The sequence below is a fragment of the Leiobunum rupestre genome, chromosome 2 (assembly GCF_980474605.1).
Source record: "Leiobunum rupestre chromosome 2, qqLeiRupe1.1.hap1, whole genome shotgun sequence".
NCBI classification, from domain to species: Eukaryota; Metazoa; Arthropoda; class Arachnida; order Opiliones; family Sclerosomatidae; genus Leiobunum; species Leiobunum rupestre.
Window position 1 is genome coordinate 88,557,031 of NC_143385.1, and position 17,200 is coordinate 88,574,230.

The 17,200-nt window shown below is 37.9% G+C and overlaps 2 protein-coding genes across 2 annotated transcripts; both read right to left on the minus strand.

The window, feature by feature from the left end:
* Positions 1-5,464: 5,464 nt before the first annotated feature.
* LOC149960283 (uncharacterized) lies at positions 5,465-6,100 on the minus strand. Its single transcript, XM_090167429.1, has one exon. The coding sequence runs from the start codon at positions 6,098-6,100 to the stop codon at positions 5,465-5,467; it is 636 nt and encodes a 211-aa protein (XP_090023555.1).
* A 164-nt stretch (positions 6,101-6,264) lies between these two features.
* On the minus strand, positions 6,265-9,789 carry LOC149960284 (uncharacterized). The gene is made up of 3 exons (XM_090167430.1): positions 7,587-9,789; positions 7,008-7,544; positions 6,265-6,779 (listed from the first exon to the last, which is right to left on the minus strand). Exons 1-3 carry the CDS (start codon positions 9,787-9,789, stop codon positions 6,265-6,267), a joined length of 3,255 nt encoding a protein of 1,084 aa, XP_090023556.1.
* Positions 9,790-17,200: the final 7,411 nt, after the last annotated feature.

Sequence of the window (17,200 nt, forward strand, 5' to 3'; positions counted from 1 at the left end):
TAAAAAAAGATAATTAAGAATAGTCTCATATGTTTAAGTGAGTCCCTCTGTCAGCGTGCCATCCTCTCGTTCCACACAGGATACAGCATTTTTACGTTTCGTCTTGCCAGTTGCCAATATATAAGGAAGAGAGTAAGGATCCTCCCTCGACACAGAAGAGCAGAAGTTCCGCCCAGACTCCAGCTTTGAGGAACTGATGAGGCTCTTGTACTATCTTTGGAGAGTCAAGAATTCATGTTTGTAGCATTCCCTCACCAATGGATCCCTAGCCACCTGCATACGTTTTCGCGCTGTGCGTACTAAATTTCGCTTTATACCAAGACCCTCGTTCCACCAGAGAATCGAGTTATGTCTTGGCATAGGCACTACGCTTCCTACTAACCTCACTTTCAGCTTTAAAGATTTCCTCAATAGAGGACGCAACATCATCGATCTGATCTCTAGAGTCAAGTGTTACCTCACAAAGAGCCTCAAGAGGCAAACCGATCTGGTCACGAAAACGATCCAAGTCCAGATCCTTTAAATTCATTTACCTTTCACCATGGACAGAGGCCGTAACGGATATGTTAAAGCAAATAAAATATTGGTCACTATTGGAAATGTCCTCAGACACTTCCCAACCAGTGACCATATTAAACATATTCATAGTGGCCAGCGTTAGATCAATCCAACTATTTCCGTTGGTGCTTGAGCTAATTGAAATCACCGCCAATTATCATTCTACGGCCAGCAAATTTTCTAATTTTGTCAGAGATAAGATTCAAGTGTTCTTCCTAGACCTCCGACGGGTTAGGAGGTATATAAATGGAGAACACTAGAAAAGATAACTCCCCCGCTGTTGGCTCGATCTCGTGGCATGCAGGGCTTGCCACCACCCTCCTACGCATTGTAACCCGGCCACCTGAATTAAGGGCTTCAAAAGTCGCATGATGACTTAGGCCTAAGGTGGTGCCTTGGGTATTAGCCTAGCTGATTATTTATTTATTTATTTACCTAAAATAGTAATGTTGTCGTTATTGAGAAGATTAATGACGTGAAACTTCGTATTAAAGATGGCAATAGCTGTCTTTGTGTTCTCGTCGGAGCACACCACCCTGGATGAGAGTTGGAGACCTACCAACCTACCGTCCACCACATGATTGAGGCTCCTGAATAATTGCGATCTCGATTCCGCCCTCCTGACAAGTCTGCCTTGGTAGATGTGGCAAGCTTCCCTTTGCCAAGATTAATTTGGATCAGCTTGATGTTACTGTCCTCATGTAAAGCGGACAGAGGTTGTCCAGAGAGGAGTGCTCCGAGTTGAAGTTAGTCTTTTTATCCTCGTTGCTTCTGACACAATTGACGCAACCTCTGATGGCATTATTACAATCTGTGAACTTATGTTCCTCAGACCCACAAAGAGAACAAACATGCGTATTAACTTCGTCGCAGAATGCCATAACGTGTCCTATACCCATACATTTGAAACACCTAGGGATAAAAAGGTACTCCCTCCAACCATGTATTTGCCACCCAACACGAAGCTTCTTCTTGCCTTGTTTTAGAACGTTTAAAATGGTATTAGGAACCTCCAGGACCCAATTCTTTCCTGCTTCTTTATCTAGCATTTTCTTAGTGTGAATAAAATACTTGACTGTGATTTCATTCTCCTCACATTCAATTAATCTGCTTACGAGATCCTCTTTTGAAGTCTCGGGGTCGACGTTAAAAATAATTATCCTTGGTCTGCCCAAGGATGGGTTGCGCAAAACTAAATTATAGTGCGCTTAAGTTTTTAAATCTAGGCGGCTATGTCACAATCAACAGATGATATTCTCTACCTATAGAGAGAGCCTGCAAGTGCAAGGAGAACAATGCGTCTTGTCCTTTAGCTTAGAAAAGATAAGTCATGAATTTTCTTTTATTAAAAAGACTTTCAAGAGACCTAGCTCTAGTTAATTTAAAATACGTAATTCAGTTGCCGTAAATTGTGAACAAAAAGTTACGACTGAATGACTTATTTCAATTCGACTAGGTCTTTCTTGAAAGTCCCTTTAACAATTCAAACAGGCTACTGCAGTGTAACTGCACACATTTCATCAGGCCTTTCTAGAAAGAAATGTGGTCATTTTAATGTAACTCTAATGTCACTCTTTTTTACTACCAGCGGATACTTGACTTCAGTTTTTCATGATGTATGCCAAATTTAAATACTGATGAATAATTCTACTTTAAACCAGAAGTTTAAAATAATAAGTGCAGACTTGAATAGATAGAATTTAGTACATGTCTGTTTTATAAATTAATTAAATTCATTAAGAGAATTAGCTTACATAGAAAGTTGCAAACTCCTTTGGCCATTTAATTTCATATGTATTTATAAAAAATTTTAATTTAACATATAAAACAGCATATTAATTAATTTTATAATATTTTGCGAGTAGTAGTTTGAACCAAAACTGCAGAATCCAGTTATGACAGCATAGCAGACGTCTATACAGGGATTCCACATTTGATATCTAAAATTTTCCTCTTACGATAATTTCATTAAATGAAAAATCCCGTTTTTCGCGTTTTTGACCTAGAAATTTCCATTTTGTATCCCACGCTCTTAATACTAATTTATATAGATATTCAGATTAATTCTGAAAATGAATCCAAATTTAAGGTTTTATATATTACAAAATTACTTACATTTGAATAATTTTGCATAAACATATCCTCAAAAGTTGCTTTAGATATTTAGATCGTGACTTTCATTACTTTTATTATGACCTTTTATTAAATTTCCATCGTTTTCCACGTTTTCCCTCTTAAATTACATTATTCCCTTTTAGCATTTTTAAAGGTTGAAAATTCCGGAATAAGGAAAAATTCCCCGCATATGGAAACACTGCGTCTATAGCATTGAAAATCAATGCCAGAAATAAGCGTTTCAAAAATATGGTGCCTATAATTCAGCTCGTAGTATGTCTTTCTCTTTTGAATTTTTTATCGCACAGCCCTATTTTATATCCATGGCGGCCGATTTTAAAATTCATTTTAAATATTTCCATTAGAATATACATAATTCTGATCTAAACACACGTACTCCTTTACAATTTAAAATTTTCTCAGTTTACTGTTACAGTTTCAAGGCTCAAATTTAAGGAAAGGGTTTTAAAATATATAAAAGGTGAGGAAAAATTGATTGAAATTATTTTAGAAATATATTTTGCTTTTTAAAATAATTCCAAAAAATAACTCTTTAATTCTAAAACATTTCCAATATCTGCGCCTTTATAGCTCCGAACTACCCCTTAAATCAACCTTCCAACTGCTTTGATAAAAGCATTTTTATTTAATAGATTATATGTCTGACAATGTAAATTTGCAACTATAGCTGAAAAAGATAAAGTGATTAGTCACCTTTAGTTTGAAATAGGTCATTTGGCCACCAAAGTGCGACGCAACAATTGGTTTTTTTTTCGGTATTTCCGAAAAACCAGGGGAAGACTGTAACTCACATGCCAAATCTCTTTACGATTTCGTTAACGACATGTTCATTTGGGTTGGTGGAGTGGTAGCACTTTCACTTCACAGCAAGAAAAGCCGGGTTCGATCCCACCTGGTTTACGACTTGGAACAACTCCTGCTGCGTTGAGTTTGAAAGTTCTCTCCCCACTGTTATAAGTTAGGTTATCGATAATCGTACCCTTAATCAATAATTAGTAATCATTTATGGACCGCCATGTGGAATAAGCTTGTTGAAAATCTTAATGCTTGTGCAGGAGGTGCAGCAAAAACGTTTAATAATGGAAGAAGGCATATTTTATAGTATGAATAAGTGTACTTTTATATAAATAATAACAATAAAAATTTTACATAGCTTAACGGATTGGAAGTCCCTAACTATAGGGCAAAGGCACTCAAAATAAAGAAAGCTGTAGAAGGTGCTCAAAATGCCGGACAATTTTCCAAGGTTGAGGAGCGCCGGCTAAATGTTATTGGCCTTGGAGGAACATTTTTTCCTTAATGAAGTATCAGAAGGATGATTTCAAGGGTTGATTCAACGCATGGATGAAAAATTGGTTGGTATAACATGAATTTGAAGTGAAATAACTTGATAACGTAATACTCATGAGTTTTAAAACACATTTAATATTTAATAATAAAATTAAAAATTAAACATAAGAGCTGTGATGCTAAAACAAAACATCTATAGCGGCAACGACACAACGTTTCGAACCTTACATGGTTCTTTGTCAAGTTGGTACAACATGCCCGTCGTTCCCCTTTAGACACTCTTTCCGAAGGGTATGACTCTCTACCTACGTAAGTAGGGTGTCGGCTGGAGTTGCTATAGCATCCGCTCTTAATCCCACTGCTGTGTGCGAAGTGAGGGGTTGGTCGTCCCATTGTTGCACCTTCTGCTGGGTGATTGGCTTGCGTCAGAGGTGCGACCATCAGTAGTAGGGTACTACTACCCATGCTGGATTTGCCACCTGTCCGGGCTAGGTGGACGCTGGCGTAGGGCACTATGATGATAGACCCCCCGGTGGTGTGGTTTTAAGCTTACCGGTACACCGGGCCATAAATTCTGACACACTTATACATGCAGTTCCGCGGCCTCTTCTATCACGGCCACACCTTACTCAACTCTTTCTGCACTTTCTTCTCCTTTTGGCCAGCATTCACAAGGCATACCTCGATACCCCCCAACCGAGTAAATATCCGGCCCTGTTGTAACCCGTTGTGCTTATTTTACTTATTTTATTTACTTTTTAGGTTCGCGCTCTAAATGGGAGAGACTTATATTTTAGGTACTAACATCGACTGAAAAATGTTAACCCTAACTTATTTTATTTTAAATTATTTTTAGTTAATTCCACGAGCGCGGATCTTGCACTCCTTTCTTTTTCAGAGTCCAAGTCGTAACTGCACGAGAAATCGTTTTTAGTTTTTTTTTCTCGTGATGACAAAAATATACAATTTCAAAAGTGATAAATAATTTTAACAAATCGCCATCCTCTTTAACAAATTCGCTCCTTACATAGGCATAGAGAGAGAAAGTTTGATATTTGAATTTTGACCGTTACTTATACACTGTTACATAAGATATTTACGCGAACATTTTAATTTATACAATTTTATTAGATTATATATATTTTTATCAAATAGTTTCGTTTTAGGTATTAATTTATATTTATTAAGGGAATTATTTAACTTTAGTAATTTTAATATTAGCTATTTTTAGAATTAGGAAAATAACAAATAAAAATAAAGAAACATATATCGTGAGTTTTCACACTCCCGGCGAAAATACGTGAGTATTTTCCTAAAACATACATTTATACATTTAAAAATCATTCGTGTATCTGTTAATTTCTAACGCGTAGAGGTGTTGGACTGGTCGCCTTATTACATTATTCTTTCCTAATTTGACTAAACAAGATCGAACCTTTCCATCTCGCCCTACGTTTACTTCCTCTATAACCCCAAGCTTTTACACTTGTTTTGGAACTTTCTCTTCGTAGACGATCATGACATCACCTACTCTAATATTTGTTTTCCGCTTTTCTAATTGAATGTGGTGTGCCGTTCTTAACTCCAAGAGATATTCGACTCTCCATCTTTCCCACAGTCTTTTCATTAATGATTCTCTGTATCGAACCCTCTTCGCTAATTCTTCTTGTGTATTTGGTAGTGTCGGGATCTTTAAATTTTGCGGTGGGAGAGTAGTCAATCTCTTTCCTGTAAAGAAGTGAGCGGGCGACAATGGCTCCGGCTCATTGGCGTCGTTATACAGGTACGTTATCGGCCTGGAATTTATAACCGCTTCGGTTTCTTGGAGTACCGTCTCCATTTCCGAGTATGTTAGGTAAGCTTTTCCTAAAGTTTTTCGAAGAATATTTTTGGTCGTTTTAACCATCCGTTCATAGTATCCACCTTGCCACGGGGCTCTTTCGACTATGAATTTCCACCTGATGTTTTTATTCGCGAAAAATTGCTTTACTTGTTTTTCGTCTATATTGTCCCACATTAAGTTTAAATCCTGTTTTGCTCGTTTAAATGTTTTTGCATTATACGAATACACCACCGAAGGTATACCTCGCCTCGCAATCATACGCCTCATAGCCATAAGAAATTCGTGGGTTGTCAAGGTTGGAACTAGTTCCAAATGACAAGCGCGTGTAACGTTGCACGTGAAGAGACAAACGTACGCTTTTTCTTGTTTTTTCCCGTTCCTTACGAAAAGAGGGCCCGCGTAGTCGACCCCTACAGCAGTGAAGGCGTCGGCTTCGGTTATCCTGTCGCTCGGTAGTTTTCTTTCACTTTCTTCAACCAGGTGGGTCCTTCGAGCCACAGAAGATTTTCACGTAATTCTTTGGCTTTGATTCCCCGTGATGGCAAATCGGCGGGATTCTCCGCGCCAGGGCAGTGCATCCAGTTGGCCGGTTCGACCAACTGTCTTATCTCCGCTGCACGATTTTGAAGGAAAGGCTTGTTTTCTTTCGGAGGATTATTTATCCAATAAATCGCAATCTGCGAATCGGACCACATTTTGATATCCATATTTTCTTTTCGGTATGCCTCTCGCACTTTAGTCACCAGTCGAGCGTCTAGAAGGCACCCCATTAGCTCCAGTCTCGGGAGAGATAGTCCTTTTGTGGGGCACACTCTCGTTTTGGAAGTAACAAAGGCGCCTTTGATTTGTTCATCATCGGTCTCGTATCGTAAATAGACGACCGCTGAGAAGGCCTTTAAACTAGCATCGGTGAAACAGTGAAGCTCTCTTCCAACGATGTGTTTTGATTTTTCTTGATAAATACATCTTGGTATTTTTATTTCTTTAACTTCGCTTAATTCGTGACACCACGTCTAGAATTGTTGACTAATTTCTTCTGGGAGCGCGTCGTCCCATGATAGTCGCTTCTTTTCTTCTCTTAGATTTTCCTGATATTTCCAAAGTCGTTGAAACATCAATTTCGCCCTTATCGTGAAGGGACTTAAAATGCCAAGCGGATCGAAGATTTGCGCTAACGTACTTAATAGAAACCTTTTCGTATTTTGATTTGCTTCTATAACGATCAGCAACTTTGATAAATCTACCGATAATTCATCGGTGTCAGGATTCCAAATTAAGCCCAACACCTTTTGTTCTACAGATTCGGCTGATCCCTCAAACCTAACAACGGAGTCTTTTTCCGCTGAATTTTCTTTCCATAAATTTCTGAGCTCAGACGAATTTGTTTGCCATTTTCGCAGGCGCATTTTTGCTTCTCCTATCATTTTTGAACAATTTTGTGACAACTGGTAAGCTCCTTGAACGTCATCTTTTCCCGCTAGCAAGTCATCTACGTAGAGCTGTTCGTTGAGAACGTCGTAGGTTTCTGGATCTTCATGTTTGTACTTCTCGAAATGCGTCTTTAGAGTCGCTCCGAATGGAACTCGCGTCATCTGCAAAACTTGGTGTTCGTTTTCTTTTATTTTTCCGTTCTCGTCCTCGACGGTCCATAGGAGGCGTACTGAATTTCGGTCTTCCGGCTCTAGGGCTACTTGTAGGAAGGCCTTTTCGATATCAGCTGTAACAGCAATACTGTGTCCACGGAATTATAAATGGAGACTTAACACGGATGGGTTTAGATTTGGACCACTGGCCATACAGTCGTTTAGAGACGGTGAACCCTTTCCGCTGGCAGAACCGTCCAGAACCACCCTTAACTTAGTAGTGGAGCTTGATCGTTTTACTACCGCTTGATGAGGAATATAGTGCGTTCCCTCTGGAGAAATTTCTGGACTTTCGACCATCTCGACTTTCCCTTCCGCCAACTGGCCCTCTATTACAGCTTTGTACTCTTTGTAGAGTTCTGGTTCTCTTTGGAATCTTTTAATCAGACCGTCCATCCTTCTCCTCGCTACATTCAGGTTGCCTGGAAGATTACTTTTCGCTGTATTCCAAGGAAATCGAACACTGTATCTTCCATTTTTATCGATTTTTATATATTTTTTAAACTTTTCGAGGATTTCATCCGCAGTGGGATCCTTTTCCGAGGCGTCGCAAATTCCCATTCCTTCTAGAGTCCAGAAGGATTCTAATGCCTTCGATATCATTTGCGCTTCGACACTGATTTTCGTGACACTTACGGAGTAGGTACCATTTACGCTCTTCCCAGTCTGTGCCGGTCCTTGAACCGCCCATCCTAAGTGTGTTTGTACGGCGACTAAAGTTTCGGATAATCGTCTTGTAATTCGCGTCGCGACGTCAAAATATCGGTCGGCACCGATGAGAAATCCTACGCTCGGGTCATCTGGATTCCCTGACCTAGGTTTATCTGCTATTTGCATTCCATTTTTTATCATTAAATATTCTACATCCTTGCATTTAGACATGGTCACCGCCTCGCACAAATATGGTACTTCTATTGCTGTAATTTCTATGACCTCGCTCGGATACGAGACGTTTTCTAGAGTTAATTTTACTAGTCTTCTTACTTCGGTTTTTGGAATTTCATTTCCAAAACTAGTAATCTCAATAGGACAGACTCCTATCAGAGGTAAGTTCAATCTTCTAGAGATATCTTCCAGTATAAAACTGGCTTGGCTACCTGGGTCAAGTAGACATCTAATTTCTTCCGGTTTTCCGCTATCTGGATGTCTCGCTAAAGCTCGGGCCGTTTGTAGTAAGACCGTCTGACCGCAGGCTACCAAGTTATTTCCAACCTTTATTTTATCGTCTTTAGGGACTTCTTGTTTTTCTTTCCAACTATTTTGAGAAGGCTTGGTCTTATTTGCTTCGTTTTCGGGACAAAGCGCCAAATTATGTTTCTTTTTACAAATTTTGCAGATTTTATACGGAGACGGACAGTCATTTTGTTCGTGACCGAATCTGGTGCAAATGTAACAACGGTTAGCTTCATTTATAATGCGTTTCTTTTCATCTAAGGTGAAGTTTTTACAGTTGTAGGTGGGATGCGCGGTTGTTTTACAAAAAATGCGAAAAATGTTTTTGGGTATTACGGTGGTGTTCGCGTTGAACACGGACGCGCTAGATGCCCTCTGCTTCAGCCTAGGTCCCGAATCGCGTACGTTGGGCTTATGGGGTTGCCAGTCGTGCTTTCGCGATGGTTCGTATTGACGGCTTTGTTTTGGTTGCATATTTCCCATTAATTCGCACGTTTCCCTATACTCCAGCTGTTTACGCAAAAACTCTATAAACGCATCTATGTCTAGATCACCAGCTATACCCCTTTCTTTTGTGTAATCGAGACGAAGCTCTCTCGGGAGACACGCTACTAGCTTCGGACACAAAAACGCCCCATTTTTTGCTGTATCATAGCCTAGCGATTTTAAGCTTCTAATATTTGTCTGACATTCATTATGAAAATTTCTTAAGGCGACCAAATCCCTCGAACTCAGTATTGGTTCCAACTTATGTAGACGTTTTAAATGCTCTTGAGCAATAACTTCATCTCTGTCATAATTTAATTTTAAAATTTTTACCGCTTCATCGTAGTTTGCATCGGAAGGATGTAAACCAGAGATTATATCTAACGCTTCACCTTCTAAATACGATTGCAAGTAGAAAAATAATTGTACCTTTTTTAGGCTCTTTTTACTTTCTACCATTTGTTCAAATTGACTCCAAAATCCCTTAAACTGCGTTACGTCACCGCTGAACTTTTTTATTATCAGGGTTGGTAATTTAGAGTCCGAGTTCGCTGCGTTTATTAAGTTTGTAATGTCAGCACTTGATACGGTTGAACAAACTGAGCTACTGTTGTCATCTGGGACCACTCCGGCTTCCCGTAGCTTTCTTTTTGCCTTCATCTTCACACTCAGGATATCTTGTCTGTATTTTTCCACGGCCTCGCATTCCTTACTCAAATCGTCATCGTCGGCGTCCGTCAAGTCGTAGATCTTCTTCTTTTAGCGCTAGAATGGCTAGTTGATCCTCCACTTCTCCTGTCCTTAGGTCGTTCGAATCGGCCATCAGCAGTGTATTCAGCGTATTCACCGCTGCGGTTATACTTCCTCTAACCGGTGCTCTCACCGCTTTTAATTTCTTTAACTGGTTGTTATTAGAGCTTGCTTCGGCCATTGTTTTCAGCTTGATTTATTTTACGAATTTATTTTTACGATCGCGCTTGTAACGCGTCCTTTCTCTTCTTTTCTTTTATTTGGGTACTGTTAGTTGAAGTTCCCGGGTTTCGGCACCATGTTGTAACCCGTTGTGCTTATTTTACTTATTTTATTTACTTTTTAGGTTCGCGCTCTAAATGGGAGAGACTTATATTTTAGGTACTAACATCGACTGAAAAAATGTTAACCCTAACTTATTTTATTTTAAATTATTTTTAATTAATTCCACGAGCGCGGATCTTGCACTCCTTTCTTTTTCAGAGTCCAAGTCGTAACTGCACGAGAAATCGTTTTTAGTTTTTTTTTCTCGTGATGACAAAAATATACAATTTCAAAAGTGATAAATAATTTTAACATATCGCCATCCTCTTTAACAAATTCGCTCCTTATATAGGCATAGAGAGATAAAGTTTGATATTTGAATTTTGACCGTTACTTATACACTGTTACAAAAGATATTTACGCGAACATTTTAATTTATACAATTTTATTAGATTATATATATATTTATCAAATAGTTTCGTTTTAGGTATTAATTTATATTTATTAAGGGAATTATTTAACTTTAGTAATTTTAATATTAGCTATTTTTAGAATTAGGAAAATAACAAATAAAAATAAAGAAACATATATCGTGAGTTTTCACAGGCCCTAAATACCCCTACCGCTAGTCAGCATTCATAATGACCGAAACAAATTTCTTAGTGCCAAATATCTCAATGGCTGATCAGAAGTCCCGAGGAAGTTCACACCATTCTCAAGTAGAAAATTCTGTTAGAGCAGCTGCACAGAGTAAGTATTAGAGAGGAATAAAAACAACGTTTTCTTTAATTTTTAGGAAAGAGGTGCGTTATATGTTTCGGCTAATAAGGTGATTGCAAATGCGACTTACAAATCTATTTCTGTACTTTATATGATTAGTTTTAAAAAGGTAAATAAATAAATACAAATATATTTGGTAATATTTTATTTTGTAGAATATTTAGGGTTTAACTTATTAAATTTTGCAAAAATTTCTTTTTGTTATTCATACAACCCCACACTTACCTATTTATTAAAAAAAGCGATAACTTACTTGAACCGTGAACTTGAGCATTCTTGGTTGCTGGCTATCTCTTTTCAAAGTAACTTGAAACAATTGATGCCTTAAAAATATGAGCATCATGGGTACTTCCTGGAAGCTTGGCATTCACGTTACTAATTACCAAATCACAATCACAAATCTTTATAGCATTTGAACATTCAATGAATGGTAGCCTTTTCTACTTATGTATAGAAACTGCTTGAAACTATAGCTATTTACGTACACTCTTTTGCCTCAGGAAATTTGGATTGCTGCATAATTCTAGTTACATTACTTATTTAAAATTTTATATAGTAATACTCTACCAATTAATATTTCAATAATTATCTTAATTTCACGGCTTCCATTTCCACATTGTTTTGAGGAAATGTAATCCATTTTTACATCAGTAACTTGGTGTAAGCAATGGCTGACAGTTCCTTGACTAAAAACAAGTCTTGGCCGTTAGCTTTATGGGAGCAACCAACAGCGTAACTCCCACCAACACATGATTAATAAAACTTTTTTGAAAAATTTATTTTTTTGTAAAACAAACAGTCTACTTTGGAATCTACAGGGAGATCCGTGCCTATTGAGCCGGACACGTTGGACATAAATATTTCTTTTAATTCCTCAATTATTTCAACCGAAACAAATTAACTTCTAAATTGCTTTTTGGCGGTTTCAAAAGCTTTAGAATGGTTCCAAATCTCACGTTTTCGTCTCAAACTTTACTTTTCCTCTATCTCCGCAACACGCAAGAACTCAAAACATTCGAACTGTAAAGCAGCCTTTTTGAAAATACCGCGATTCAATGCGATAAATGACGTCATAACGACAAGAAAACGCGATTCAACACCCCTAACCCCATCGATAAAACTCAATGGCGATACGGCGATATCGAAGAGAATTTTTGAGATAAGAATAAGATTTTCGCCGGCGATGTCGTTATGGCGATATTTTCTCGATTTCGCCATAACGACATGGTTATCGCCAAGACAAGAGTATCCCACCCCCTGATTTTGGCAGTGCCTACGATTTCTTTGAATCGATAATCAGCCGTTTATATGATAAATCATTTAAAGAAAAAAAATTGTGTCTGAAAAAGAGTCAACCAACGCCATTGCGGCGATTTTTAAAAAGATTTCACTTTCTTTGAATTCGAGTGAATTTTGTTTGGGAATTTTTTTGGACTTAAGAAAAGCGTTCGATAGTGTCCCCCATGATCACTTAGTTTCAAGAGTCTTGCAACTAAGTGATCATGTACACAGTAGCCCCGCCAGCGGTAGTTCTTTAGTTCTTTTATTGCTCAACAAGAGGTCTAAGACCCATCACGTTAAGACAGTGGACAATACAAATTATACATATACAGAGGAGATATTATATACAGTTTGTATGTACAGGGAAACAGTACAATGTGAGGGAGATACAATGGAAATAATACAAAATAAAGGAGTTATGTCGAACATTATTACATGTAAATGAGTTAGCTCAGTTAGCTCCTTGCGAAACTGTTTGGGGTTGGGAATGGACTTTAGGTAGTCCGGGAGAGAGTTCCAGTCACGGATCGAAGAGGGGAGGAAGGAGGGCCTGCGGACGGAGAGTCAAAAGCCAGGAAGAATGAGGGCCGCGGATTTCATTCCGCGCGGAGCTCGACGCCAAGACGAGATGGCGGACATAAGCGGGGCCAGGGCTCCGTTGGAGCGGTTAATAATATTGTTTACTATTGCGAGGCGTTTGAAAGTTGTAAGAATCCTGCCATGTTCAGGTACCGGCGGCAGTGCCGTGCTAACCCATGCCGGGGTCCCTAGGCTTCGAGCATGGACTAATTAGCACAGGGACACCGCGTTCCCGAATATTTGCTTCGGGCGATTGTTTAATGTGCGCTTTGGCTGTAAAGTTAAGAACTAACGTAAAACTAGGGTCAAACGGGGATGAGAAAAAGGGGGAAAGAACATATAACTAGTCCAGATGGCTACCATGTTGTGGCGCGTAAAGCTTCGTTTTTCGGATTTAAATTAGCTAGAATTGTCCTTCTCAATTTGAAGTAAATAGGAAATGAATTTTTCTTCATTAAAGGGAATATAACCTCTGTTATTTCTGTCGCCCTCCGAGGGTTCCAATATTGTCCGCTGCCTCCCATGGCTTTTCACAACTGCGGCGCTGATAATCGCTGATTGTGAAGGGAATAAAGGAAATTGATGGGGTCTTCCATAAAGAACGCGTAGGAGGTTCTATTCCCTTTAACTTATGAAAAGATGTTCATTTCTCCACCTAAAAAGGAAAAAAAAAAAGAATTGGATGTCAATTTTGTTTCTGGTATGTGTTAACCAACGCTTAATAAACAGCCTTTTTATCGCTCATAATTTCAGAATTTCTCTATTGTAATATTGGTTTTATTTTGTAGCTCTACTCATATGCTGTTTACTGCTGTATCTTGAATCACTTTTACGCGATTTTAATTTTTCCCAATAAATAATTAAATTTTTGTTTAATAATTTAAAAATAATTATATTATTTAAATAATTGATTTTTTATTTAATAATTTAAAAATAATTTTATTATATAAATAATTAATTTTTTATTTAATAATTTAAAAATAATTATATTATTTAAATAATTGATAACTCTCCGAAGTAAAGGGAAAGGCTGTTATAGACATAGCCTAGGCTTTACAATATTTAGATAGCAGCATCTTCTTCACACGCTCACTGTCCTTTTTGACTGATCATTATTTTTTTTGGCAATTTTGTATTTTTAAAGACTAGCCTAAACCTTCGACGAGTATGGGATTACCATTACCGTTATGAAAATAAGGGTTCCTCACCCATGTCGGACTATCAATGCACGAAATTGGAGATAAAGAAACGATTCAGGCAAAATTATAAGAAAACTATCATTAAATCCACAAGACTGCCATAATGTAAAACAGCCGTGATGCAGTCAGGGAAAATAACTATCAATTCGCATTGATGTGTCCTTTACATTTACTGGACTGTCTTTGTAGTAAATTCGGGATATTGAAGGCAATTTTAAGGAAACTATTAGTAAAGACACAGTAGCGTAATTCTTCAATATATTTATTTCACTAGAACCAACAGAAGAAAGCAATGATAATAGACATCAGTCATCCTATTTTCCTCCTAAGATACCTGCAACTCCACTCAGGAGAGATGGCATCGGCATTGGAGGAAAGTCCCCAGCGTTCGATGGACATCCAGTTAGACCCTTAAGCAGCTGATCCACTAAACCCAAAATTGCCTGAATTGTAGGGCTTCTGTAATAAAATGTCGGAAACAAATCGTAAAATAAATACATTTTTGACCTTACTTTAAAGGTATACCCTAAAAATCAGAGGTATCGCGTATTATTGTTTGTTATTAATATATTAATTTAATTCAGATTATCCTAAGAGTACCTAAAGTAATTCCAGCGTATTAAATAGCCTAAAAATTGGATTTCTAAAAAATAAATGAAATACAACTTACGATCCTAAAAGATTTCCAAGAGTTTGTTGCAGTGGGCCGTTAATCTGTTGTAGCAATTTATTGACCTCTGGAACGACTCCCATTGGATTATCAGGGCATGGAACCACAATAGCTCCTGTACAATTAGCAGGGCAAGGGGGAGGTGTTGGTGGAGTTGGAGGTGTGGGTGGAGTTGGAGGTGTTGGTGGGGTTGGGGGGTTAGGAGGGGTTGGGGGGTTAGGAGGTGTTGGGGGATTAGGTGGTGTTGGTGGGGTTGGGGGATTAGGAGGTGTTGGTGGGTTCGGTGGAGTCGGTGGACAAGGCGTATCATAGCATGCACCTCTCCGCTGTTTGTGACTTTCTCTCGGAGATAAAGCTAAACCAAACAAGATTAATGAAATATTTAATTTTTACAGAAAAAGAATAAATGAAATGAGGGGTGAGTTTTGTTGGAGGGGTAAGTAGGATCGGGCCAAATGAAGGACACGGTGTATGTTTCCACTGTTTGTGACTTTGTCTCGCAGTTAAAGCCATATTTAAGAAATGCTAAACGTAATGAAGATAACGTTTTATCACTTTTATTCGCATAAGCACAAATTTTAATATCTTTAAAACATCGGCGCATCCACTTTCTCACAACTTAAAATTACCATATTTATAAAGAAATGCTGTACAGTTTCATCTGTGGTGGCCTTACATTATATCGGGTTTTACGAGTTATTCTAATAGCTTTTAAACTTATAATATCAACTTTATAATTTCGATTTTCAAATAGTTCAATATTGTCTCGACAAGATTCATACATCTTGTGGCGGGTCTACTTTTTCACAACTATTATAATTACTGGCTATAAATGTCGCTTGATGACATAGGCCTAAGTTGGTGCCTTGGGTATTAGCCTAGCTGTTTATTAAACTGCGACAGTAAACCTTGAAATAAACCTTTAAAATGTTAACTTGCCGCTTTACAATATGGCAAACGTTATATCGATTTTCCTCTTTTTAAGGAACGATGTTCGTAATAAGAAAAAGAGGGCTTGCTACCACCCTACTACACATTGTAACTCGGTCACTTGGTTTAATGGCTTTAAAAGTCACTTGATGACCGAACAAGTTGATTTCAATTTACCAAGGATGTTTTTATTAATACTTCGAAAAAAGGCAATCCGCAGCATCACGGTAGAATTTCCCCTACAGCACTAGACGTCGGTTTGAGGGAATCAATGAGATAGCTTTCTGATTTGATTTTTTTTTCAAATAAACAGCGTGAGGGGGATTGGCAGATATGGCAAAAATCGTCTAAACATAGTTATTGCCCTCAAGTGGACATAAATACCCTTGAATATGGTACCATAAACTACGCTTATAACTTAAGAATGGGAAATAAAGCAAATTTTATAATGGAATAAAGCAGCCTTCTAGGTGAAAACACAACTAAAAGTGAATGTAATCAAAGGAAATCATACCTAACGCCGACGCCACAGACAGGATAAAGAGAGTACTGAACGTGAGATTCATTTTGAACTGCTGGAGGAGCTCCTGCGTGTTACTGGAAGTCACTGATACCAGCATGGGTTCCAAACCGCGCTTTTAAAGGGATATGTTTTCGGGTTTGGCAAAAAAAATTATTAGATTGATTTATAGTTTAGGCTTACAACCTTGTTCATCCTTCTGTCAAATATTTGATTGGTATTAATGAATGTATGATCCACATTTATGTAATAAACCGTGAAGCTATTGATTACCAAACAAATATAGGGGATGCAGAACGTTATCACTTTTTATGCTGCTCAAAATCGAAAACAGAACTCTCATGAAAGACAGGGTTTAATTGAAATAAAATAGGGTGACGAATTGACAGGACTTTATTAATTTTTCTAGGTCAAAACCGAAATTCATCCAATTCGTGGATAATTCGGAAATTGTTGATAGAATCAATTATTTTCAAACTGGGTCTCGGCTCGGCTGTCCAGAAAACCAATGACATTAAGTTCAAATAAAGCTATTAGCGCACTTCGATCTATATTCAATGTAAACCAAAAATCTTTAAATTACTACATGTTAACGCCTATTCGCGTGAGCAATTTTTTTCCAATTTTGTATAGCAGCGGTTCCGAAAAGGTGTTCCGCGGAACCCTAGGGTTCCGTGGAAGGATCACAGGGGTTCCGAGAATTCGCAGCTCGGCCATCTAATCTTTGTTTGTGTCAAGAGTCTTTTAAGATAAGTAAAAAAATTAGTTGGGGTTCCACTAGAATTTGGGAACCGCTGTTGTATAGTATACTGTAGTTCGCAAAACATCTAGTTTTTTCGTTCACTGGCAATTCTTAAAAAAAACTATCGCAAAATATCTGATTTCATATTATGTAAGGTATTTTATATTCTTATTTTCATTTGGTTTTATTCAATCAAAAAAAGGAGTACGGAAATTATAAGACTTAAATATTTGAAACTAAGCTTCGCTCAAAAAAAGACCCGTTCTTTACAACCTGGCCAACATATGTGTCTTTGTGGCAAACTTTTTGGAAATATTTTCACAATTCAGAAGGAGCAATTCCAATTCGTGGGGACC

Bases quoted from the DNA above. Each gene is read 5' to 3' on its own strand.
- LOC149960283 (XM_090167429.1), bottom strand. From the start codon at position 6,100: ATGGCTATGAGGCGTATGATTGCGAGGCGAGGTATACCTTCGGTGGTG.
- LOC149960284 (XM_090167430.1), bottom strand. From the start codon at position 9,789: ATGAAGGCAAAAAGAAAGCTACGGGAAGCCGGAGTGGTCCCAGATGAC. The intron at 7,545-7,586 runs GTCTCCATTTAT...TTGCTGTTACAG, and splicing joins TCTAAACCCATCCGTGTTAA to CTGATATCGAAAAGGCCTTC. The intron at 6,780-7,007 runs GTACGTTAGCGC...GTATTTATCAAG, and splicing joins TACGAAAAGGTTTCTATTAA to AAAAATCAAAACACATCGTT.